The sequence below is a fragment of the Diplotaxodon limnothrissa genome, linkage group LG12 (genome assembly GCF_057381915.1).
Source record: "Diplotaxodon limnothrissa isolate DT_005_m linkage group LG12, D_limnothrissa_male_GT1.1, whole genome shotgun sequence".
Taxonomy (NCBI): Eukaryota; Metazoa; Chordata; class Actinopteri; order Cichliformes; family Cichlidae; genus Diplotaxodon; species Diplotaxodon limnothrissa.
Window position 1 is genome coordinate 17,883,366 of NC_140607.1, and position 27,876 is coordinate 17,911,241.

The 27,876-nt window shown below is 41.1% G+C and overlaps 1 protein-coding gene across 1 annotated transcript in view; it reads right to left on the bottom strand.

Moving 5' to 3' along the window:
• The window catches only part of LOC146621109 (uncharacterized), a 313,936-nt gene that overhangs the window by 242,933 nt on the left and 43,127 nt on the right, over positions 1-27,876 (bottom strand). The window contains exons 3-4 of the mRNA XM_085368718.1: positions 20,288-20,330; positions 18,596-18,830 (exon numbers count right to left, since the gene is read on the bottom strand). Of these exons, the coding sequence (XP_085224844.1) occupies positions 18,596-18,830; positions 20,288-20,330 (278 nt within the window). The remainder of the gene's footprint in view (positions 1-18,595; positions 18,831-20,287; positions 20,331-27,876) is intronic.

Consider the following 27,876-nt stretch of genomic DNA (forward strand, 5'->3'; position numbering starts at 1 on the left):
GTTGTGCATCTCCTGCACAATAAGTTAAATTTTACTTGCTTGGAATGTATTAGCCTTCTAATTTCTCACTTAGCCAAAGCACCAGGTGTTTTCTTACCTGTCACACAATGAATAGACATAGTTCACAAGGGTGACTAGCAACAAACAGGCAGCGTGTCAAAAAGTCCTGTGTAAAGTGTAAGATAACATTTTCATGATAAAGTCACAGCACTCACATTAACAAAACACGTTTATTCTGGACGGTCACCATAAGTTAGTCATCTCCTTCCATGTGTACACCAAGAAAATGTGAAGCATGTAAACTGCCTGAGTTTAAAACTTGCATTTAATTTTCTCTCGTGATGGGTCTATGCCAGGGCATTGTTGCTTGAAGAATAAATTGGGTAATTCAATTAAAGTGCTTTCCAAAGACACATCGTAAGTGATGGAGAATGACTCTAACCCAAGCCTGAACCCCGTGCCCCCGCCCATCGCTCTGCTTGCCTGACAAATAGATGGCGGTGTATAATTGAAACACATTGCTGCCAGCGTAGGTCAATAACATCGCTCTCTCTCCTCACCAGTACCAGATTAACAGACTCTATTTTATCTTCCCTCAGCCTGTCCCAGCTTGACAGAGCGGAAGCGTCAGCTGCTTATCCATAAAAGAGGCCCCTTATCTTGAAAATAAACAAATACATAAAGTGCAACAGCTTGCTGTCTGTCCAAGCAGTTAAGGGCTACTTAGTTTAAGGCAAACATGTGGGCAGTGTTTTGTTTAACACATCATCATATGAGACGAAGCACTGCTGTCACTTCAGAAAACCTGCACAGACCTTCTCAGAACAATGATGATAGCGTGGTTTTCCACTGGGAAGTTCTATACTCTATTCTCAAAAACTAAATAAAATCTTTTTTTTTTATGTATTTGTCCTTTTGTTAAAACCAATCATGGCATTTTGTTCTGTGTCTGTTTTTTACCCACCATTAAGACCAATGTCATCCAAAGTCATTCACTAGTGTTTTTCAAAAAAGATGTGTCTTTGGATATTTGTTCTGACTGTAAATAATTAACATTTTTGAGAACAATTAAAACACCCTTACTTCTGTAGATGTATAATGCAAAGCCATCACTGTTTATGCGTGATAAACATTGCGGATTAATTAGCCTAAGCACAAGTGTAATATGAAGCTAAAATGGGTGATTATATGTATCTAAGCCACAGCATAACAAATCAACTGGCTTAAATTAATTTGATAAACAAATGGGAAAAGTAGGGTTAAGGTTCAAGGGTAAAAAAAACTCCATTATCTTCTACTCCTCACTCTGTGCTTTCATGTAATTATATGTTAGGTTAGGCAGAGTTAATTGAATCTGGTCCATTGAATTTGTTTACAGTTTAGCCATAAGGATTGGAAGCAATAATTCCTGACATCAGACTAAATGAACAAGTAGCCTCAAAATAAATTCCTATAGGGAGTGTGCGCACCCAGCTTTGTGTGTGGGTTTGAACGGTTGTTTCTCTGCACTTGCGAGTGCTTACTGATGGGAGTATGCATGCGAAAACAAGTCTGCATGCATTTCGTGATGACTTGAAGCTCGTGTTTATGCATGTTCGCACATGGAACACACACAAATTAGCCATTCAATTAAGTCCTTTGTCAGGGCTCTTTGTAGGGGCGGGGCAGAATGCACAGTACAGTAATCCGTGATGCACAACAAGGTGACAGCTCCATTGTCTGTCTGACAGACAGAAATTATTTGCAGGCATGCTCGACCAACAGATTAAACCACTGTTGGGGGACAAGATAAGATGGCAGGCAGCAGTATGGAAGGTACCTCCTCTACCAGCTCAAACAATGCCCTTAATCCATTCCCTTCTCATAATAAGGTTGGCTGACATTACTTTTCAGTATCCCACACACTTATTCTTTTCTCTTTTTTTTCCTCTCACTCATTCGCCCTTTCATCAAGAAGAAGGCTTAAAGCAGAAGAGACTTCATCATGCAAATTAATTTGTGCATTACATTAAGAACCCTAAAGCCAATGTCAAAGAGACTTTCACTGTATCACATGAAGTAGCGTTTTTACCTTTTTTTTTTCTACATGTCCTATTTGGCTGCCTGTCTGAGAAACTCCTGGCCAGATGAGTTATATGGCAAAAACGCAATTTTGTGTTTAATTCATTGCACGCTGCCTCCTTGTCTGTCAGCTGCAAGGCTTCATCCTTTCTGGCAGCACTGTACTTTTTCATAGCTTTTTATTATTGAATCACAACCTTGATGGGGTAACTTTAAGCTGAATGAAATCACAACTCTATGGATTTACACTGCAGAGGTCTGACCTTAAAATCTGAATTTGACAAATATGTTGGAAACAAAGTGTCTGAAAAGTCCCTGACATCACTGAAAAATGATCACTGAAAAAAATCCATTACCGCCTCAGAGACTAATGTGCGTGTGCTTCTTTTTAACTAAGTTGCTGTTATGTGTACAACACAGTTTCAGTGATTACTTCCTCTGAATTTTAACCAGGTGATGTATTAACACCATAAAATACCAGAAACTTATGGCACAATACAGGTTAAAAGACAGTATGACGGTGCGAGATGGTTAACGCATCAGATACACTTGTAGTCTACATACTGTAAATCCTCCGGCGTCGTTAATAGATTTGTTTAAATAAAAAAAAAATCAATTGTGCACCAGCAGTTTGGTATTTAAGTTTATGGACCACCTCCAGTAAGAAGTGATCATCCACATCCTCAGGTATCCATGCTATGCTGCCAGAAGGTTCCACCAACAGCTGTCTGTTCCAGGGGCAACTGCCTACTTTATATTTGCTTAAGTAAAAATGATTATTGCCAATTAGATGCCCATTAATTGTGCAAGCATGGGATGCTGCCAGCTGTTTACATGGGGGAGAAAAATAGCCCTTCTTATTTCATTTTTCCCTCATACAGAACAGCACAACATCTCACTGCCTGCCGGAAAACGCATGATGTAGTACTTGCATATACTATAAAAGCAAGTGGGTCAGGTACTCTTGTGAAGACATGTATTGAAAGCCCGCAATACTGAAATCAGTACAAAATACAGAACATTAACTCTGAAGAAGAAGAAGGAGTCAAAGCAGTGCTTGAGGCAAAGCTCAAATTCATGAGCCATCACTGGACAAAAACTGACATGTATGGATATGTACATTTAGATTTTAGGACAAACAGGAAGTTGATAGTTGAAGTTGCTGCTGTGTTTTTCACCTGAGGTTTCCTGTATTTAAAGAAATAAAGAAAACATAAAAAACAAACCCAAGTCCATATCAGCATGCGCAAACAACTGTGAAAGTAAAATCTAAAATGTTTCTTTAGAGCCTTTGACCTACCTAAGCAGAACTTTATAGCTTTGCGGTGCTGAATTTGTGATGAATGGTTGTCAGCTGCTCTGGCAATCTGGACAGCTTTAACCTGACCCCACAACAATAGCCCCGGACCCTCAGCTTGTGCCCCAAATCGGCAGAAAGAGCTGAATTTAGTCTTTTCAGTGGTTAGCGACTGACCCGGGCGCAGCCTGCTGAGTCTCAAAGCAGCACACTTTTATTCCCACAAGCCCAGCTATGCTCAGTCTTAGCTTAGGCTCCCAGAAAGAAGCATCTGTTGCAGGTGTCATTAGTTTACCTCTGACCTTTTTCTGAGCCGCCCCTATTAGAGGAATAGCGTGGACGCAACCTGCCTCACCTCTAAAGATGTGCGCTGAGCTAGCTGATGTTGCAATTGTGAGCAGACTAGAGGGATAAATACCATTCAGGCTGCCACGAGAAGCTCCGCAAAGGACTGTAGAAAAGATAAATGAATGCTGAAATCGAGGAAAATTATTCAACCATTTACAACCCCTGCTAGCATATCACTGTTATTCTATTTGTCTTTCACCACTTAAACTGTAAAATCATACAGAGTGCTGCAACCATTTCTCTCTCCGGTTTGTTGCCTCACTTCCACAAAATAACACATCATTGGACAGATAGTATCAATTCTGCCCACGGTAATCCCAGCACCTCTGGTTGTATCACTCATTCCATTTCAGCTAACGGCAACAGCAAACATTACACAGTGCATCAACATTACAGGCGAGAGGCAGCACGGTGGAGAGAAGAGGGGGGAAAAAAGGGCCGTATCCATCATGTTATGATGCCCCTGTTATTGTGACAGATCAAATACAGTGCTCTGTGTGTATGTGTGCGAGTACAGTGTCTGTCTGTGCAAACGGTTGTACCATAGGCTGGACTGATTGGCATTTGTGTGACTAAAGACTGTGTGGGTGAATTTCTGAATCTGAAGAATCTGAAGGTTGCCTGACTTACAGTAGATGGCCTTCTTCATACAGTAGCCAGAGCTGTAGCTAGCACGTTTATTGAAGCTGCTCCAATTAACCTTGCCATGGTTATAACCCTGAAGCCCCACTCACTAAGCTGAAGGGTAGAGGACAAATTTTAAAAGATGGGAAGAATATATTGATAAAGGAAATATTGAAAAGTACACAGAGTGCAGGGAGAGCTTTACAATTTTAATGAATGTGGAGAAGATTGGTGTTTTGATTGCTTTTCTTTTGCCTGGGTGACAGACTGCCTTTTTGTTTTGGCTACTTGGCTCATGTGTTGAATAGCTGTACTCCGTCTCTGCTCTTGGAGACGTGGGCTCGCGGTGTCGGCCTTTGAGAGCAGAAAGAAGATGAAGAGGCAGTGTCAGGTTGCCTTTTAATGGTCAGGAGTGTAGTTAGTTCCACTGACTCAAGCCTCTCCCCTGTGATGCTGGGTCCACTCCACATAACTGGCCATAATTCAACTCATTTGGCAGTTTGAGGTCTCAAAGGTCTAGGGATAAAAAGAGTGGAGAGGCCTAATGGCAGACTGTGGGACCAGCTGAGGGCACTTCTTACAAGATCTCCACAGGAGAACATTTCTGGAACAGACCCTGGAAACCATGAAAATCCATTAGCTACTGAACAGGAGGAACAGCCAGCTCGAGAAGAGAGAGACAACAGAGCATTGTAAGATATAGGTTGTATGCCTGTCAGTCGGATGGAAGCCGTCAGTATTTTTAGCACATCAAATTTGTCAACACATAACACCAGAGGACAAGCCAATAAATAGATTTTTTTTCCTCTTCCCATTCTGATAGATTAGAGTCTATATATATATAGACACACAACACAAAGACTATCAATGGACACTCTTCAAAAAGGTGTTCAAGCTTTGATATGGCAAAGACAGGCACGAACAAACAAACAGAGGCACACACATGCATATAATAACTGACAACTGCTCATAAACGTACATCTTTCATCTGTTGGTGTTGATTGAGACCGAGGTAGTTCACTAATGTGGTTTAAAATGAAAGCACTTCAGCATCTGTGGTGAACATTACAAGGAAAAATCCACCACCACAGTGAGCCTCTGAGGCTCTGTGGGGTGCTGTGCCTCCAATGGGGTATTAATTGAGATGTTGGAGGAATAAGTGCAATGGGACTGAGATCGGGCACAGTGTGTGCTTGATAGGAGAAAGGATATTTTGGCAAATTCCAGTCTGGGCATGTTTCGGGGGGCCCTTTGAGAGCATCTGTGAAGGAGAGAAGGAAACAGAGAGATTTCTGAATTGGTGTGTGTGCCTGTCTGCATGTGGGTGGGTGGGTGGGTGTATGCATCCGTGTTGATGTGTCTTTGTGTAAATGAAAGAGAGAGCCCTGCTGACCCCGAAGTTGGAGTGTTCTGGCTACACAATTAAATGGTGTTGAAGCATGAGAATGAATAATCAATCTGGTTTATTATCACTGATGTGAAAATTACAATAGTGGTGAAAACGACTAAGAAGGTTGGAATATGTCCTTATTCTCACAAAAGCCTATAATATTATGTGTGAGGTTCATTTGAATCACATTATCGTATACTTTTAATGTGTAGGGGAAAAAAGTTAGGTCATAGACTGTGCTCGCACGCTTGCATAAACATATTATTGTCCAACTGAAATATATTAGTTAGGTATTATACACTCAGCCATACCTCAATTTCCTCATATGCAGAACGCAAGTATCATCTGTCTTTCACATAAAAATGGGAGAATGAAGGATGAAAATATTCAGATTTGACAAAGGGAGAGATTTTTCAGTCCAAGTGGGTGTAATTTTGGGATTAGGATTCGCTGTATCTTGGTTAGGGGACATGTATATGATGTGAAGGTTAATCACAGGCTGTAGTTTTGTAATGCTAGTCGCCACTGCACTGCTGTGCAATCAGCACTGTGAGAAAATAAGTGGGTCACAATGCGAGACCTTGATTAAAATCGCAGTGATTATAGTGCGGCTTCAGCTCTGATTTTGTGGGTTTCCCCCAACATCTGTCCTCGAGAGGAGGAACCCATACGAATGAAAATAGACAATATAGAAGCGCGAGAGCGCCTGCAGTTGCGCTTCATGGGTGCACACACGTGCACGCTCCCACTTCACGCCACACATGTGCACACCTGCTCAAAAACAGCAGCGAAAACTCACACAGAGCTACGTACATCCTGAACAATCTCTCCTCTTTTGTCTATTTTTGTCAAAGAAATGTACAGTGTAAATCATGTATAGCGTGAATCATTTTCCTCGCATAATTACTACTGTTGAGGAATCTATTGAAACACACAATGGAAAACTGCACTGGAAACACTGCTCTAAAGATCTTTGTCTTCGGTGCTAATTATAATCTGCTTTATTTACCAAAGCAAGAAAAAAAAAACAGATGCAAATTTTTTCAGAGAAATGTTTTGTTTTCGCTCTAAACGCATGACATCAGTAACAAGACCATGATGTTCAAAACTCAACGCTGCATTTAAAGCACAAAGTTTCAAAATCTATACCTGACACATAAGTACATATTTCTCATGTGAACAGACAAATAGTGGTACTTTTATCATGATAGACACCATATATAAATATTCAATTATAAAATACATATATAATATCGATATATATATTTAGTGATAGTAAAATGACTCCATAATTGATGTAGATATTTTTTGTTTGTTTGTTTTGCTTTACCATGCCTGCCAGGAGTCTATCTGGAAAACAAAGTACAGGCTGAAGGAAACAATGCTTGTGCCATTTAACAGCAATGTGAAATCAATATATGTTCTGAAATGGCAGGAAAAAACATCATTGTAAACTAGTTATTGATGTGTTAAAGTAATTTACACTTGCTAGTACAAGACAGATCGTGGCAATATTTATTTAGCTGGCAAGCTGGCGGTGGGAAAACGATACGGCAGCTGCAGCTATCACCAGATGCTGGTGTTACAATGTCCGTCCATCAAACTGTCCCCCTCTACCTCCCTCTTCCCACTCACAACCCTCCTCCTTCATTTTCCCAAATGACTGGCTCCCTCTTTGCGGCAACCTGACAGTCTTAAAACAACTGTATAATTAGAGCTGCATCTGTCATGCAGGTTTATCCCGGCTTTCAGTTCGGGAGTCGCCGCCAGTGGGAAACACTTGAAGTAAAGAAAAACCCAGAGCAAAAGAAAGAACGGACGACACTTTTGCCAATAAACACTGTTGCTCAATCATGATCAAAAAACTTTTGTTTGTTTTTTTTAAATAAGAAAAACTCAACTTCAAGTTTTAGTTGATTTACAGAGTTTTACATACATGCAAGAAGATTACGAAACACCTAAATGCATACATAAGGCAGCATTTGAGCAACGCAATTAGTCAGTACAGTACACCGCCGTGTACTTGCACCTCCCAACAGGGAAAAAGAAAAAGCTAAAGGGTGGTTAAAAGAGAAAATATGCAGCTGTATGGTGAGCGATCCTACTATCAGCTGCTGCAATTAGGAAGCACAATGTAAAATGTCACAGCGGATCTGTATCATCGGCAGCCCTGTCACAGGAAAAGGCCAGGAGGAGTGGAGAAGCGCAGAGTATGGCGAATCCCATCGGCCAAGCCTGTTTTAGTAACGTGAGAGCTGAGATCGTGTAACATTACGGCAGGACAAGTCTGGGACTCTAGTTCAGATGCTGTCGTGTCACCCCATTTCTATTATGAAGGGACAGGGACAGAAAAATATGATTATGTGGCAATATGCATTAGTATTTTACAGTTTAATGAAATCCAAGAGGGCAAAAGAGCACAGAAAGTAGAGATAATTATGCACGCATGAGCATGATAACAACCTATATTTTAAGGATAAGAAGCCAAATTCAAAATCAATGTGTGATACTTTTTAGAATTAATATTTCTGAAAACAATTTAGAAATAAAGCGGTATTAGTGATCTTTCGTATTCAGGTTGATTATATCATTGTACTACATTTAATGATCACAATTTTTTAAAAAGAAGATACAGATGGAATGAGATCAAATACAATGCAATATGCTCTAAACACAAGCATATAAATCTGATTTCCTTCACTGTGCTGACTGAATTACTTTCATGCTCCCACTTTCCATCTATATTAAGAAAATAATGGTGACGAAAGATGTCTTTTAATTTTCAGCTCAGCATCATTTTGACATGTGGAACTGATGAATCTCTACAGGACATAATAAATCATTTGCAGATTTCCTCCCATTTTTGATCAAGTTGGGATGACCAGAGTTATGCCCGGACTCATTACATTTGGGAAACAGATTGAAAGCACGCCTGGGCACGCTCTCTCTTATTGCCATTACGCACCCTGCTCAAGCTTCTGAACAACAGTAGAATTATCACCTCTGCACTCGCACACATAGCCTCCCACCAGCAAATATCTGGTCGCAAAAACATGTGAGAAGTAATCATCGAATTTGTTTGAAAGAAAGCAGACCCCTACTTCTAAACCTTGCCTTTGTCTCTTGTGTAGGTGAGAGGCCGTGATCTCTACATCGGCAAAATTGGCAAAATTATTTAGGGGCAGAATGAGGAATATCTGAAAGCCTTTTATTTTTTGTGCCTCATTGCTTGAGCAACAGTACTATGAAACAAACTCCTGGTGTGGGGGAAACACAGCATAATATAAGCTCCCTCTAGTGGCTTTACAGAAGATTGCAATACATTTCATGTTAAAGGAAAAAGCCATGTTTTTTTTTAGCACTGCTAGAAATGAAATGTTTTTCAAACTTAATTTTGTTTCGAAACATCGCGTAACAAAAGCAGCACAGTAGTAAATATTCCATTTTGACCCTATCGCATATGCAAATGTGATGTACTTAGCAAATAAAAGTGAGCAGGACAGACTTGGGTAAGACACCGTGTGTGTGTTTTAGCGTGCTGTGCAGCTGCCTGGTGAAGGAGTCAGTGAGGGTTCACTCACAGTACCACAGAAACCCTGCAGCTGGGTTTGCCACTAAGGAACGGAGATGCCCAGGGAGAAAGATAAAGAGAAGGAGACGTGGAGAGTATATGAAAGAGGGGGAAAAAAGAGGAGAGGAAAAGAGGAAGGAGATGAGAAAGAGGTAAAGTGGAGTGCGTGTATATTCATATTTTGCCTATTTTGCCACAAGCTCTTCAAAGGCTATGTCTTGCCTACAACACATCTGGGAATGGGAGTGAAAGTTGAAGAGTTCCTCATGCTCTTTTCTCGCAAGCCCCTAAACCTATTTTGCTGACTCTTCTTTTTTCTTCTCCTCTTTCCTCTCAGCCATCATCTTGCTCTCTCTCTCTCTCGCTCTCCTTCCCTCACAAAAACTTGGCAGCTGTTGTCCAGCCGACTTATCCTTGCCATAAATTTTACTAGTTGTGTCCTTTGTTCATTTAAAAGACTGGAATTATTGCCTCATGGTCATATGCCTCTGCCAAGCAGTCAAGTTGCAGTTAACATCCATGTTTGCCATAAAGGAAAGACTTTGGCAATTTTACTAAAATGTATTAAATGTGCTTACGTTTGGCTAATAAAGCTCAGTCTGCACAATGCTGTAGCTATAGGAGTAGACAGTGCTTTAAATATGGGCAACAAATTCCAAAATTCAACGCAACAGCTACCCAATCAACTCGGTTTGTTGAATAATCGCCAAAATAAGAGTTTTTACAGAATGTTTTAATGTTAAAGAGAATTGACCTTTGACCTTTTTGGATACAGTACCCCACAGAAATCTTGAATCAGCCCTCATTTCTTTATATTTTGCTAATAAAAATATGTGCAGTGATTTATTGAAACAAATAATGTATAAGGAAAAACCTGAGACTGTGCAATTCTACAGAGCTTCAAAGTCAGTATTTGCTTTGACCACTTTTACTCTTTGACACAGCCTGAACTCTCTTAGGCAGCTTTCTTGTCATTTCTTTAAGTAGCCTTCAGGAATAGTTCTCCAGGCTTCTTGAAGGACATTCAAAGTTCTTCTTTGGATGTTGGCTGCCTTTTGTTCCACTGCTCGTCAATATCATCCATGACTAGTGTTGTGTGTTCTTCTATCTATGCATGCTTTTACTGCATTGGCAGTGTATTTGGGATCATTGTCATGCTGAAAAATGTAGCCACTGTCAATTAGATGTTTCCAGATGGTATTGCATTGTGGAGGCAAATATGACCGTACTTTTCTGTAATTCCATCAATGACAAGATCCCCAACTCCACAAGCTGGCACTCCCAAACCATTACAGCGCCTCCACCGTGTTTTACAGATGGCTGTAGAGGCTTACTCTTCTATCAATCTCCTGACTCTCTGATGACGCATCACTCCATAAGACCCATTTCCACTGATTTTCAGTCTAGTTTTTGTGTAATTTGCCACGCCTCAGCCCTGAGGCTTCTATGAACAGTAGATCCGAATCGACGGAAGCTTCTGATGCATCTCTCAGGTTTTGTGTCCGATCTTTGATGGATGTTTTCCTATCTCTTAAGGACATGAAATTGGGATGTTCATGTCATGTCACTGATACAGTTCATCTGCTGTAGATATTTTTTTTAGGTTTGCCACTCCTTCTTTTGTCCTCTCTTTGTCCTGTTTCCTCAACTTTTTAAGGATACATACCATGATATGGGAAGTTTTAGGCTTACAGCTCTGCAATCACCTGGGTATATACAAGTAAAACTGCACAAAAGGTGCCATTTTATGCTTGCATGATTCATAGGTCAGTGGCTTAACAAACAAAATCATTCTTCTGACAATGGTCAGGTGCAAGGAATGGTGTGAAAATGACTGAAAAAGCAATCAGTATCCAAAGACAAAACTGAAAGTCCTTCAGAAAACCTAGAGAACTTTTATTCAAGACCACTTTATAACATTACAGGAAAGTCTGCCTCGTTGTAAGCAAAACGAAGTGAGAGGTGGCCCAAGACTTTTGCACACTGTACAAAATGCCTTTACGTCATCTTTTGATCCTATTGGACACTGTAAATGTTATGGACTCTCAGTTCATCCTTGAGTCTCAGTGAATGTTTGTAAAAAAGACAAAGAATTCAAGGTCAGTGTGTTACAGATGGAGCTGAGCTGACAGAAAATGCAACCCACTCCTGCTTTTACTATAATCACGCACAATACACCGATTTACTTGGAAAAACCCCCCCCAAAAAAACAAGATCAACATTGGTAACAAAAAATATAAAACAGCGAATCTAAACTGGAACAGTGTGTGACGGGAAGATAGTCATTTTGAAATCACCTGCACTGGCTGCCTAACGTTGAGACACTCTCAGGCAAGAGACATCAGCAGATCTACGCTTTTCCTATAAACACAGAACACAGCAAAATGTTCAGAGAGCGAATGCTGATACGGAGCACTGTGATTCCTCTGAAGAGGCGTCAGCAGGTTAAGAGGATACCTTTTCCCTTTATATTTCTACTGTTTTAGTCACGGCTGTGTCTTCTTTCCAATTCCACTCTTTTCCCCTCTATCTTCCTTTCTTGCCAAGTTTTATCCCTGAGGTGTCCTCTGGGGCTACCTACTGGATAAGCCATTTGAAATGTATTTTCTAAAGAACCTTCCGTTCCATTTTTGAACTGCTGCTATCTCTCTAAATGTCCTTAAGAAAAAGTGTGAGAAAGAATGGTGGCAAATATTTTAAAGTACCTTCAGCTGTACTTTTTTTTTGTGCAGTTTACTCATACAGAAAGAAGCCATAGTTTCCCCGCAGCAGTGTGATACAGACTTCTGCAGTGATCTGCGCGAGTGTGTAATGCAGAATGTGGCCTGCTCGCACAGAAACCACTGTGTCAGTATTGTGCAGCTCAACTGAGCTGATGTAAAGGCCAAGCACATGGGGTAGAGTTGGAATTCATCATCCACTAGTAAAAGGGACTGAGGTCTCCCATTAACCCTTTAAACTGTATATTCTTGGTTTATGGCATAAAGCTCAGTCTTGAGGTGAAGATATGACAAAATCGTTTAGCGTGCAGGTCCTGCTTTTGCACGTTAACTAACCACTTCTCATACCGTATGTTTAAGTATCTAGAAGGGCAATCTATAGTCCTAAAGCCATGATCAGTCATTCCCCATAAAGTGCATCACTGTGCCACATCATGGACTACAGCCTGCTGTGTCAACCAATTATGCCAATTATAGCCAGAAACCCCTGTGGTGTTTTGATAAGACCTTCCACAATTTCTTCCAATGAAGCAATTAGTTCCAGCATTTGTTTACAGAGAGAGGCTGTGACTTGCAGCGAAAATAATATTTGTTATCTCCATTTGCCATCAGAGCACAGTGAATCCACCACTGGCTAATCTTAACCTGGCTTTCTCATTGAGGTTTAATCTGGTCATGGCAACTTAGCATCTAGTATGAAGAGCGTGCGCATACGTGTGAGGGTGTGAATGATTATGTGTGCATGCCCTGTGAGTGTGCACATATGTGTGTTTGCATTTAAGGAGGCTGTGGAGGAAAGAGAGACAGACAAGCCAGTCATTCTCCTTCTGCCCCCTCCCTCTCCCCATCCATGTCAAGAACCAATCACGTGTGAAAACTTGCCTTAACTTCCCTTGCCTGTGTGACTACAGCGTCAGAGAGTTTGACAGATCTGTGCGCCACGGAGGCGTCTCCCAGCCATTTGGCATGCCATGCGCGTCTGGTGCGCTGGAGACTGCCTGTCAAACGCCTATGAGTCGGTGGCGCAGCCAGGGACCCTACGGAGCGCCAGATGGGCCATTAAGGTAGTATTAATGTAGATGCCATCGCTTTTCTCCTCTGACTGGGACATGCTCTCTCGAACTGCGAGCAGCTGCTGCCATTTACTAGGACAGCTTCCTGCTAACTTTGGCCAACTGGCATTGCCACTGACTGGCTCTCAATGTAACGATACACTTTTCCTTCTTACTATACCTGTGACTTTTTCTTTTTTTTTTTCTTTTATTACCTCTGCCCTCCCTTTCCAGAGGTTTTAACAGGAGAGAGCTGAAAACTTCCAGCTTTTCCTGCTGCCAAAGACACACACTCCTGCACATGCAGGCAGCGATTCCCTCTCCATTTCTCTGACACAGACACATATGCACACACATATAAACAGCAGCTCTCTAATAGGAGTATAGAAACAGAATCCATCTGTACACCCACTCTTAAGCTCATAATCAAGGCGTGATATTCAGCAGTGTACGGTTATTTCTGTTTATGCCCTACTGAGTGCTAATATCATGCTTTAATTGAGAGAAAATTGGCTGTTGGCAAGAAACAGAAAAGAAGGTTACCAAAACCCCTACCATGGATAAGTATTGCAATCAGTAATATTCTATTTAGTTAAGTAGCCTAAAATGGGATGTTTTGAGATCATTATTCAAATCACATTGACAAAATCCTATTATGAGAATTAGTTTTCCAGAAGGAAATGTACAGAATTATTGATACTAAATGTGCTTTCAGCATTACATACACTAGGGGCATATTGGGGAAACAGCAGGGCACATGATTCAAACTGAAACAAGGTCACAAACACCATATCCTCTCATTCACACTGAGAAAACAATACACATTTTAAGGGTAAGCTTTGCATAACATCTTATGGTAAAAAGAATATTTCCAGAGTGCAACAGAAGTCATCACACTGAGCACTTCCAGCCCCGAAAAACTCTGTCAGATACCGTTAAGAGTCAGGAAGATAGGCACTTTTAAAAAGATGCAGGATTTCCAAAGGCACAGGTTAGCCTTCCTGTAAAGTTGAGACTACCTCCCTCGGTTCTCTTTCTTTTTCTTTTTTCTTTGTTGTCTCTCATTTTGCAGCAAAGCCCAGGGCGTGCAATAAGGAACTGAACGAGTGCCCTTTGAGGTCCTCCTAGGGGAGATGGGTAGAGTAGCTGAGGTCACTGTACACCCACACTGAGTTCCCACTTACCGCAGTGTAACAATAGGCAAGCAAGTAGAGTATATACTCTACAACGGCTTTATTGTCTGGCAGTGTCTCACTTTCTTCCCCTCTCTGTCTCTTTACTTCAGCAGCATCAGTTTGAGTGAGATGTGGGGGAGGGCTGTCTATGTTTATGTCTCAAGAGGCAGCTCATATAAGGACTACAGGGTTGGCATCACTGGTGGTCAGTGTTGAAATCAAACGCACCGCCACCGAAGCGCAGCAAACGCTTATGCTCCCGCACAGCCGTTAGTGTACTTCTGGTATCAATCTGACACCTTCTCCCTTGGCTGCTCCTGACAAGGAATTTCCTCGTCTAAAAATTAGTTGTACCTTGCCAAGAGCACAGTGGCAATTTGTACAGTTGTGAATACATTTAAATCTAAGTAGAGGAGATAAACGTCTATTGTGACGAATAACAATGCGCGGGCCCAGAGGGTGCAAAGGCGTAATGCTCATATAGTATGAGTTATGATTTTAAAAAAAGAAAAGAAAGAAAAGAAAAAAACAACATTATTCTTTATTGCTGACCGCACACAGCAGCATGATGCTCGACCAGCTGTCTGTCAGCTCGGGCTGATTTGAAAGTAATTTCAAGAGCCTCTTCAAAAAGTCTCAAATCAACCTCTTCCAACAATGCAAACCCATTTCTTCATAGTTGATTGAGAACAGCAATTGCTATTTTGGTACTTGGACTCAATGAATGGGGCCAGCTTTCTATCTGGGTATCTGCATACTGGGAACGAGGCAAACTGGCACTAATCAGCTGTCTGCCAAGTAACCAGTGTAGCAGAGGGAATCGCAAACATTTCTCTGTGTCTGCCTGACAGCCTGACAGACGAGATTAAGAAGAAGATTCCTACTGCAGAGTAAACTTGAGGATGAGGAAACAGAGTGTGTATATTGACGCGATACGATACAGGGATCCATTTTCCACAGCTTTATCCAGGAAATCCAACCTGAGATGAACAGGATCAATTCCTTTATTTACAAGGTGCATGTTATTGCTTTGCCATGCAAATGCTTTCAAAAGCGCAGTAATGCCATCCCGCTATTGTGGGGGGAATGATCACCGCACCAGGACAAGCAAGCCAGGCTTTGATTGGTGCAGAATAACAGTGTTACACAGCTAAGCAACGTGTGTGTGGGTGTGCTGCAAATAGGTTATTTTGGATGGGGTTTTTTAGAAGAAAGGAGGCATTACTGAGGCCTATTGGTGCACTGAGGTATACTTCCAACCAAGGCGATTAACATGAAAGGATAGTCCTAATGTTATTTTCCACTGCAGCGAAGACAGAGGCAGAGAAAAGCCTGTAATCACATTATTATTTGTGTCGGAGATCAAGATCAATCAGGGTTAAAGCGTGTCACAATGTTTCACATTAACAATACATGGCTGTTTGTGTAGGAGATACAACACAACTGGATGTGAGATACTTGGCCTGGGAGGCGGTGGGAGTTAGCAAATGCTCAGTTTTTTTATTTTATTTTAATATTATGACTTACATTATACCTGCGCTCTGATTCTATACATTCAACATACTCAGTGGATAACAGAGTCGTGTTTTACAGCTGTAAATGTGACTATCAGTGTTTCTCAATGAGAAAAAACACAACTGTGGAACAGACTTCACTTCCCTCAGAGGCCTGTGAAGGAAGTATTTTGGCACTTAGGGAAAAACAGAGCACATCGGTATTCACAAGCTAAAGGAAACATTCGGTAACTTATAGAGTGGCTTTTTCTTATATACACAAGATACACAACAAATGAACCATGGCTAGAGATAGAATCACATACAGTACTCAAACAAAAAATACTGCCTTTGTACAATCCTTCATGTAAACAGGTGCAACAAACCCTCAGAAAGGGTGACTGCTAAGATTCAGTCACAAAATATATCGAGCCGGTGAGCAAGCGAGCAGTAAGAGGGAGATTCAAACTTAATGAGTGCTTTGGCAGCTTGCATGGAAAAGGCAGGGAGGCAGGCAGTGATTAACTGAACACTTCAGAGTACAAGGCACAGCGGTGCTCAAAGAAAACAGTGATGATCTCCACTTAATCGCGGAGAAGCCCGGAGCATCTGCCGCCAGAGCAGGGCAGCGGCACCGGCGAGCTCCCGCTCCGCTAGGCTGTCATCTCCAGAGAGCTGTGGCCATATGCTCGGCTCTGCCGCAAACTCACAGGAAGTTAATTTTCTGACAAAACACAGGGATAAATATGACATTCAAACAAGTTGTGCGCAGCCAGGCTGAACACGGATGCCATGCCAAGCTCAAGCTGCACACGTGTCACACTTAGGAACAGAGTTTATTTTCTTGCTCCCCTGGTCGCTTTTTGCTTACTTTTGTAGAAATACACTGGTACATTTTTAGCTAGAAGGTGTTAGCCTACTTAGAAACTAAGCTATGCAGTGTTCAGAGGGAAAAAATCAATAAATGGAAAAAAAGAAGTAGATGTATGGTATATGATGCAGGCTTGATACTAAAAAAAAAGCTACCACAATACCTACTGCAAGTTTTTATTATAATGTATTATATAAGGCACCTCAGAATGTCCTATGTGCAAACAAAATCCCAAGAAAATGCCAATGTCACTGTTCTAATGGGGAGGGGGGGGGGGGTGTCCTGGAGAAATATAAGGTTAACTTTCTTTTCTGTTCAAAGACGTATCGCTCCCCACGGTGTTACATTAAAATAATGTCAATCAAACCATTAAATAGGCGATCTGTCTAACCTTGTCTGGTGCAGGTGAAACGCCATAGCGGGCCTGAACAAAGGGCTCGCAGGTGTGAGCGGAATCCCAATACCTTATCACTGGGCCAATAAAGAACAGAATATAGTGTTTCTTAGATCTCTGCGCTTTGCTACCACTCCATTTCAGACAAAAAGGGGAAACTGAGCCTTAGGGGTGAAGCAGGCAGTTCCAGCCTATAGATTCTTTACAACAATAGCCAGTATCATATAGTCAGGAGACTGGAGGACAGCTGAAGATGGAGCAGCCTGTCTGGTCCTTCAGAAGGAGAGTGTATACAGAAAGGCAAAGGGATGAAAGAAGTGGGAGCTGGGTGGTAACGGACAGGGCCAGGTTTGGGTCTCCACCTGAGGCAATCAGAGGACACAAGTAAGCCTAGAGAGATGAACATATAAGTCTGGGATAGTCATACCACTGGGGCCCATGTTTTTTCTTTAGTAGCAAGATTTTAGAAGTGGGAGCAGTCATGCAGATCCAAATGGCCTTTGTCATTGAGAACAGGTAAGAGCTTAAGCCCATGAACCTTGACACACTGCTTGGTGGCTGGCTACCTTTTGCCCTCATGTATGAGGCCTGTCTCATATGAACTGAAAGGCCTCTCTATTGGATGTTTGTCTTAAACAACTGACTGTAAAAGCCAGCCTTTCAGTAATGACAAAACAGGCAACAATATTTGGGCCAAGAAATAGAGTAGAATGAAGTACAAACATATTAATCTATTTTTAAATCCACTCATTACGAAAATGAGCCTAAAGAGCTTCACATAGTGTATAACGCACTAATGTTGCTGCAAAATGCTGGGAGAATCTGTTGGAAATATAATATATCCAGCACACATGCACACAGCAGCACATACCCATATATCAAGTGCTGAGTGGCAATCATTCACCTAGACACTGCCACATTGTGGTAAATGGGCTTATTTTGCATGAGAAGGAAGAGGGAGCGATGGGCTGCAGCGAGCAAAAGAGGGACTGAGGGACTGAATCAAATGATATGAGTAGGCAAAATTAAGCTCCAATGCAAGTGGAACACTTCACAAGAGAGCCAATTTCAATTCCACAGCACTTAATTTAGGATTTGTGTGGTTCAGCAGCATGCTACTGTATAGTAAGCCACGTAAGGACAAAGCTTGAGAGGCAACTAACAAGAAGCTATCCAGGCTCTTGAGGTATCCATCACGTAGACCTGCCCCTACTCCCAACAGTGAATTAAAAACTAATATTATAGCTAAGAGACTGTGTGGATGTTTAAAGGGGTCATTAAAAAATCATATTAATTTTGCATCTGCAGTGTGTAAATTTTGGCTCCCTCTTCCATCAGTGAGAGCAATTACACAAACACTGTGAACCTCTTTCTGGATTGAAACTCTTCCTCTCAATACTTCTTAGATTTTTGCCCAATAGGCTTCACAACATTCTTAGCTGTGTTAGCCTAAACCTTCTTTCCCAGCTCTTCATTTTTCTATATTGCGTTTATGTAAATATGACCCAAACAACTTTAAGATAATCAGAAGCCACTGGGAGTAGTGATGGATTGGGTAACGATTTGTGCATAACTGTAAAGAAACCATAATCTTCATACCTGGTTCTCTTTGAAGTCAGCCCTCTGGAAGTCATAGCCTAGCTGAGCATAAAAGTTGTTCCCAAAACTGTAGACCTGCCCAGTTTCGGTCCATATGAAGGAGTGTCGGCTTCCACAGGCTATGCCAACTACATTGGCAAAATTCCCATCTAGGTGACTTCCTCTGACGTTTAGTTCCTGTGGCAATTTGACTTCGACTGGCTGTTTTTTTACTGCCCTCTCTCCATTACCCAGCCTAGGGAAAAAAAAAGAAAATAAGACAGAAAATACCTTTAGGCTTTTTCTTCTTCTGCAGTCATTCAATATTCTTTATATTCTGCTATTTACACTTTAAAAGTTTATTTTCTTTAACACTGTTTCTATTTTATTGCAACATAACAAAAGACACCACCAGAAATCGCTTTTACTTGCATTACTCCAATGATACTATAATTTTACCTTTGAGCTATTTTTCTTCTAACCAAACAAGAGTCGCCTAATAAGCATGTTTCAGTGAGGTCAGTTTTACATTCCGGGGAAATCGCTGAACCCAACTTAATTTGAAGCTGTACAAATGACTTTACACAGGCCAGAGCCGAGACTCGTTTCTGCTTCTGCATGCCTAGTGCGAGTGAACAAAGAACATCCAAGCCCCTGTTTCAAGATGAGCTGGTCAAACGCAGCCCCAGCACCCCTGTGACCTATGAGCTCCCAGCAGCTTCAAACGGAGCTCTGCTGTTTGCTTCTTGATAAAATGCTCCTCTTTGTATTTGTTTCCCTGAGCCAGCGTCATAACCTGCAATGCCCCGGCCATATCTGCTAGTTTGCGGCATGTCTGGGAAAAATAACAAACAGTCTTCTCCATTATTTCCACAAACGGGGAACGAAAGGTCCTCGCCCGTCATCCCCACGAGAGCCTGTATTGATTACAACAATGCTTCAACTCAAGACAAGACCACTCTGGGGTCACAGCTATTTCCATCAGAAAGTTTGCCAGTTTAAATTTACACAGCTCCCTCGTACTCTTCTCCTCTCTCGCCTCCAGTGAGACACACAGGAGAGCTGAGGAATTTTCAGATATCATAGTGCCAGTTGTGTAACACAGATGCTCACCCTTTGCTCTGCAAGTGGGTGTTGCAGAACTCCAACTATAGGCTCCTCCAACTATAAGCGCCCCACTAGAGAGCCCCGACCTGCTTAGACAGGTCAAAGCATCATCAGTAGAGAGAGAACCGCAGACAGAGAAATGGAGATTGAGAGAAGGAGACTAAGGGACAATGGGAAATGATGAGAGAGTGAGAAGTGATGCCTTTGTTCCTTTTATGTATTTCTCTGAGGTCTGCCATGCAGCTGTTTGAGTACTTGAGGGCCACTGAATCACTGTAGTCCCCATGCCCTTAAATGTCATTAGAGCCAGACTGGCTCCTGGCTGGAGAAGTTTTAACAAGGAAGCTCATCAAAAGATAAACAACTTCTGTTTGTTTATAACTATGTCTGAGTTTGTTTGTCTGTCAGCTAGCCTCTTTCGTCCGATTAATATACAGCCATGCAGTACACCGGCAGAAAACAATAAGACGTTTGAATGGCCAGTGGGCAGAACAAACTGATAGCTTCACAGACAGATGAGTAGTTCCCCAAAGTATCACTACTCATCCTCATCCTTCACACACCATCAAAGCAAGACAGATAACGTTACTTCTGACATTTACTTACTGTCCACTGGTGCCATTTCCCCATGCAAAGATCTTGTTATCCACTGTAGTGAAAAGGAAGAAGAGGACAATGTTATTATATGACATGTCGGCCGAAACGCGTCAACGGTCGTTTCAAATTCTTTGAGACAATCTTTGGACTCGCATGTGGCTACTGCTGTTGAAATAATGACAAGTGGTAATGCTTAAAAGCTGCAGATGTTTCACAGTAATGGCTCAGGTTGTGTGTTTTCCCTTTTGTCCTCAAGTGTAGAGTGAGCAGTGCCATGTCAGCGGGTGGACCCTTTCCCGCTGCGTGAAGTTTGATTAATACAGCCTCGACAGAGAGTTCAGAGACTGGGGCCGCCTCTCACACACCCTGCTGTAAAATAATGAGCCTTCAGCGGGAAGGAATAATATACATGGGAGACACTTCCTTAGAATAAGTCCAAGCTGAATATATTCAAATGAAATGAGGAGAGAAGGCAATCCTAACTGATTAGACTTGTCTCAAAGAGAGGGCGAAGCCCATATATTTCTCCTTCTATGTACATGTATTTAACTGTCACCTCTGCACTAAGAGTCCAACATGGCACTCATCCATTTGCATATAGTTACTATAAATACCTGGACCTTACCTGTTCCTGCAGTGATTCGAGTCACGCTAGAATACAGACAAGTCTTATTGGTCTTATGGGAACTCAAACACCACAGGGGTAACAGCCAATAGCAACAGACTTTACTCATCAAGCCAGCGGAGCCCTCATACATTATAGAGTAGGCTTTATGATTTACCTAAGCTTGTCAAAAGAGAAAAATTATCAGGCAAATGTGGGGTAATAAATTGCAATCCGTGCTGCATATGTTTGACACGTGACCCTTGGCATTTTAAGGATCGGGTTGTATGAAAGAGTCACAGGCAAATGTGGGGAAAAAAGAAAATAACATGAAAAGTGAAATATCACTTGGGAAACTTTGAGGAAAATGTTCAAAACATTTGAGGGATTGCTCCTTTTGCCAGAATACAACACCTATTGTGCATCTACGTTGCACTGATACATAGATATTGTCCCTAATTAACCAGTTTCTAATCAAACAACTGTAGAGCACACACTTTTCTTTACTTTGACTGATGTTAAAATACTACATCTTCAGACTATGGGTAGATTTTCTGCAGAATACAGTACACATACACGAATCAAAGTTTTCTACTAGTCAGTCTCATTAAATCATTGGTGAAGATCTGTTGATTCAACCTCTGGAGGTGACAGCCAGTGTTTTGGCCAGCAGATTTCTGGATAAAGGATAACTGACTACCTATTCCATGAGCCTCTCACTGTTTAGAATTTAGATACATTTTAAAAAGAGTTGTGTTCCTCAGTTTCACTCCACTCCAAACTGTACACCCACACCCAAAACCAACCCAAAGTATTAACCCACAAAGCTTCCAGTTTCTAGATTCTGATTTTGAATATTCAGATATGTGTTTAGAGAAATTAGCTGCAAATATGATTATGTACATCATCATTTATGCAGTCATCTACGTGTTCATGTGCTACTCGAGCATACAATGCAGAACTGCTCCACTACTTTGGCTGGTTTGCTACAAACTAAGATCAAGCAATCAACAAATAGACTGTAACTTTATATTCAAGTTGGGCAGCAGAAATAAACTGCACTTTTAATATGCAGACATTTTATAACCTTTCAAGTGCATTAGGTAATAATTCATGTGAAATTACCTCCTCTAGCTAGATTCAGGACATACTGCTCAATGGACCAACCACAATATTTATGAAGTGCTGCTCAATACTGGTCTATGTACATTTTCAGTGTTCACATTAATAATATAAACAAAATTAATTAAATGAAATTAATTAAACCACCATGTTTTAACAATACATAAAATTAAAAGAAGAGATTGTTGTTGCCTCAAATAGCATCTTTTTTTTAGACTCTCATTCTGTTTTTTATAAAACAAAACTGTAGCAATTATGAGTCTAGTAAACATGAAGCATGATGTTTTTTTTATGTTTTCTGCATATGTTCCATAATAATATAATGTTTTATCATTTACATTAAATACACAAATACTGTAATTTAACCATTCGCTCATACATTATGGTGGAAAGCCACTCGCCTTAGAAATGTCACTATTATGAAGACATTTTTAATATGTATATTAATATTTACATTTACATACATTATATATGTTTTTGTCTTTTAAGTGTCTAATTTTAAAATTCAATTATGCGTTTGTGTAAACGGGTTACATTTAACATGGCAGTATAGAAAAATATGTGTGTATGAATTAAAACGTGCCTTTTCGGCAGGCTATTATTGACATGCACCACAGTTCAGGTTGTGTGTAGCGAATGTTCTCCCTAAGACGCTTTAAGATGTTGCAGTGTAACTCAGCTTTGACAGCCTGGAGGACAAACTCACAGTGCACAATCCTATGAATGTCAAAGAAAATGATGCTCTTGCTCGTGCTTCTGACAAGTTCTCATGGCAGAGACTGCAGACTCTTCCAGTCAAGACTGCTCTTTAGTTTCTGAGAGCAAGCTCATCATCAGCAATGATCCTCGACACGCAGGTTAGTTCAGTGTGTGTGTGCAACAATAACAGTTTCTGAACTTTCTGACTGCAAGACGTGTAAGTTTGTTGCCACAACTTTACATGCTCATGGAAGCAACTGATTACTCTCTTGCAGAGCATACTCATGTAGCTAGAAGCACAGTATCAGCTGATTTCATCTTATGAACCATCACATACATGCAATAATGTTATGCATTTCAGACTGATTTTGGGAACAGATTTTAATTGGCTGATCCAGGTTTCTGCGACAAAAGCTGGACTGCACCTATCCTGGCTGTGTCCTGTCTCTGGCCCTAGGATAGGTTCCAGCCTGTGCAGCCCTGAATTGGATAAGTGGCAGAAGACGGTGAATGGATATTTCACTTTTTTGAACACCAGTGTAAAATATTAGTTTTGAGAGAATTTTAGGATTATGGCAGTTTTAACACTGTGATGTTACAAAACGTATCATAAAATGTTAAAACACCTAAAACTAACTATTTGTTTGTCTCACCTCACCTTTTTTCTCCACAAATGATACTAGGTTTTACATTAATCCTAGCCACAAACGATATTGTATATGATTATACAGATATATGTATATATGAGTTCGAAATCTCCTCGGCTTTCTGCCACAGATGTGCTTGTTCGGTTAACTTGTAATTTATCCTAAATATATCATTTTGACTGGTTGCCTGTGTTAGACCTGTGGCCCGGTCGTCATTTCCCATCTTATATATGATATACTATCATGTATTGTACTGCTGGATCTATTGCTTACAAGTTTCAAAAACAATACAGAAACTTTAAGCAAAATTTATCAACTATATTTCACTTGAGTGTCTGTGGGTTTACAGAAGAGCTTTAACTTTTTACGTATTTAAAAAAATATATATAAACACAGTCGAGCTTTACTTTTGGCTGGGATAAGAATTCTTAGTGGAATAATGAAATAAAGATCAGAGTGAAAATGCAATGGGAATAAAGACTGCGCCTATTTTATTTTGCAGTTTTGTGTTTTATTGTATCCTTTTCTTCTCGTACTTTTTATTTTTCTGTTTTTGTTTCTTTTGCTACTCCAACTCTTGAGAATTGTAACGTGGGAGTATGATAAATAGCAGTGGTTAGAGTATGTTGAACCGAAGCACAAAAAAATATTGGCAGCTGTAGGTCTGCTGTGTTGTTCGGCACACAGGCGCATTATTAAAGATATCTATTATCACCAGGTTTGGGTCAAACAGTAAACAACACTAAAAAGTATCTACATCTAAAATGTATTTTAGTTTGAGAAAACAGAAAAACTTTAGATTATAAAAGTTGATTATTTGGTTAGTTTAACAGTTTCAGTCTGATCCTTTCATATGCAGAGTGCTTCTTCCAACCCGTTTCAAAGGCTAAAAAATGTCTTTGCAAAGTAGTATTTAAATCCAGGTCTTCATAATTAATACACGTGCTCAGGAAAATGCATCTCTTTACTGTTTTATGTCCCTCACCTTGTATCTTTAAGCCCTCTGTTCTCCTCTGAGTGGCAGATGTTTTCACCCCCACCCTAACCCACCCAGCCACCCACACATACATTCTCTCTGTCTGTGGCTGGCATGGGGGCACGGAGGCCGACAGCGGTGCATCAGGCTGACAAACAGAACTGATGGGCTGGGCTGAGAGCGGGCAATCTGGCAGGTTGAGTATTCACCCTCCTTTGCCCCCCACTAGCCCCTTGCTAGCCCCTGCTGCTCTGCACCATACGCAGGCACCGGCATCCCAGCGGCTGGTGGCCCATTGCTTTGCTCCCCCATAAAAATAGCCCATCCCATTATTCTTCTGCCTCCCTGGGGGCCACAAGGTCTCCAGCATCATTACCAGGACTAAGGATCTGACTCTGCCGCCACCACTTGGTACTCCCCCTCCTCTCCCCTCACTCCTCTTCTCTAATTATAGGTCAAGCACTCTTTTTGTAAATTATAAAACCTTTGTTCTTATCAGGAAAACTGAACAAGAAGGAAAGATACGACAGGAGGGCAGGGAGCAAGGAAGACGTGAAAAAGTATGTGTAAAAAGTGGAGGGAAGATGATGTAAAAATAAGAAAGGAGGGGGAAATTTTTCAATTATAAAGCCAAGCTAATTTGGTATGACCAGCGACTGTCATGCATGGTGACGGAGCTCCATTATGCAGTCATTTGAGCTCTTTCAAATTAGTTATGTTAATGTCCTGCGTGTGAATGTAACACTTGGATGGGACAAGATTTCAGCAATTAATTTCTACAGTCAGTGGAGAGACAAGCAAATTTATTTTCCCCCTCTCAGGGAATTGGTGGCGGAGGGAGTGAGGAGGGGAGAGAGCATTCTGGAGCAGGGAACAAGCTAAACACAAGACCTAAATAAAGCCTGAACAATGGGAGCCAATGCCTCCTCATTCATTCAATTGACAATGTTTTGCAGCTTAAACCTGTTTTATTAATTATGTTTGACATTTCCTTAATTAGTTTCATTTACACCAAATCAATCCCTGCTGCTGTACAGCGTCATTTATCATTTTAAAAAATTTGCATAGCCAGTGCTGACTTTTTCTACTTAATTATACATTAAAAGTGTCAGCCGCGCTTGCTGCCTGGCATTATCTGAGGCAGAAAGGTTTGTGGCTGGACGGGGGTGGCATTAATCATCAGGGCGGGCGCGGGCAAGGGGTGCTCCCGGTCGCCAGCGGGAGAGCCGAGCGGGCTTCTCATTTTCTAAGCTTGATGCTTTCGGGGCTATGGTGACCTTAATGACCTACGGGGAGAAGGAGACAAATCAACGACCTCCAGCCCCAAAAACAACTACATCTTGTTTACAAATCATGTGGAAAGGAAAGGCAGGAGCAGAAGCAGGGAAAGAAAAGCCAGGAAGATATGTAGGCAAATCAGCAATACAAGTTGAGCTGCCATACTGTATATATGCAAGCACTAAAGAAATGGGTATTGTTTGGATAACAGTTTTTTAGGCTTTTATTTAACTTAATGATTAAAGGTAGCTCATTTGCATTTACATGTAATGGTTTTTTTTTGGATAAAAAAAAAGAAAGATCATCAGCTTCATGTGTCAGAAAGCTAGCTAATGTTCTTCATTCTAATTAAATAATGCCAGCATTAGTAGCTGAAATCTAAATGTATACCACTGTATCTCAAAAAGCAACTTAACCGGCTGAGTCAACTGGCTGAGTATGGCTATTACTTTCCCTTCAGCAAGTTTGTGAACACAGAGCAAACTGACAGCTCAAATACCTGGCAAGCTCACTCCTGAGTAAATCTTCTGAGTGTTGAGGTGAACATGGCTTTACAAATCACCCATTCAGGAACTGAGGCAGAAATTGGCAGGTAGGCAGAGCCGTGGTGTCAGGAGTGAAAATTACTCTGAAATGCGGAGCACAGTGAGAGACTGAGTGAGTGAGTCTCTGAATGGTGAAAGCTATGGGTGTCACTGTGTACTATGTTCACATGGGAAATCAAACAAGTGTATTTTGGAGGCGAGTCAACACTTTTGTCCTTTGGAAAATGAAAATATTTCATGTCAATTTAAATTCAGACCGGCCTCAGGTACTGCACATAAAAAAAGTGCATGGCATATCAGGCTCATGTTCATGCGCAGGTGAAACGGTTACTCTTACTGGTAAAAAGCCAGTCTTTACATCAATTGTCATATTAAATGTATCTTTAGGAGATTAAAATGCACAATGATAAGTATTAGACATAAGGCGAGGATACACCAGAGTCAAAGATGAAGAAAACCAACCAAACAGCTGATTTCTCAAAAAGGCCCCTGAATAAGATGTATTAAGAAGTCTGTAGCCATGGCTTTGCTTAAAAAAATATTTAAAGGGAAACACAAAAGAGAGGCAGACAACAAAGAACCTGATGAAGTGGCAAATACCTTGGCATGCTCCAACAGGAGCAGCACAGAGGCTACATGTGCACGGCTCGCTGCCCCCTCTGGCCCCAGCTAAAGTACTAACTATCCTCCCTGGCTCATTGTATTAAGATAATCAAGGTATCTTTGATTGCAATGGGCCAGATCAATGTTTGAAAATTAAAAAAAAAAAGGGGGGGGGGGGGGTCTTGCTAATAGACAGGGAAATGCTTAAGAACGAATTGCTAAAATGTGGAGAATGGGGAGTATTAGACATCATTATTGTAGAAAGTTCCTAATCCGCATATTAATGCTGCACATTGCAATAATACAAAGTTTTCCAGTCAAAGTACTTGAAATAAGCCACTAACTCCTTTCACGCATGAAAATATTATAATTTATATAAGTGATCACTTTAAAACTAGAACTTTCCTTTCTCTTCAGCCCCCCCACCCGAACATCACCATCAATTCCCCGACGAGAAGCACCCCTTTAAATGCAAAACATTTCTACTATCAAGGATTATGCTTCCTTTCAGGATATATGAAAACCCCTTTGAGAAAATATGATGATGAATTCATGGGCCTAAAACTCCGGGGTAGTTTTTACATTCGCAAAAAAACGGAAGGAGGGGAGGAGAAAAATCACCTATTTGGATGGCATACATTACCATTACTCTTGTATTGTATCTCCACTTTTCATAATGACGGGGATAAGTGTCCTGCACCGAATGCATATCCGCTGACAATAGAGGCAGACATTACTTGGTTAAAAGCTTGGGGTCCTGTGGGTAAAGAGGCCCAGAGAATAAAGAGTATCCGTCATGGCTAACGAGCTATAAGGATAGCACATTGCCTTTATAAATCACTAGATCTTGCTGTTTATTTAAATTCATTGGTGCCTCATTATAACTGAGCTATGCACCTTTAGGTCTGAGTTGATTAGGAGTGCCATAGCTCAAAATGGCTTTTAATTCAGTGAAACGTAGCTCTGACCTTGGTGCCGTAACCCTGACTAAAACACGCAGCGACTCCCACATTAATAATGATGCTACCTTTACTGGGCCGCAGAGCTCTGCCGCTGCTACTTAAAATATGTATTATTAGTTACCAGCGACGGCACATTTATCACACCAAATTACCCTTCGGTGT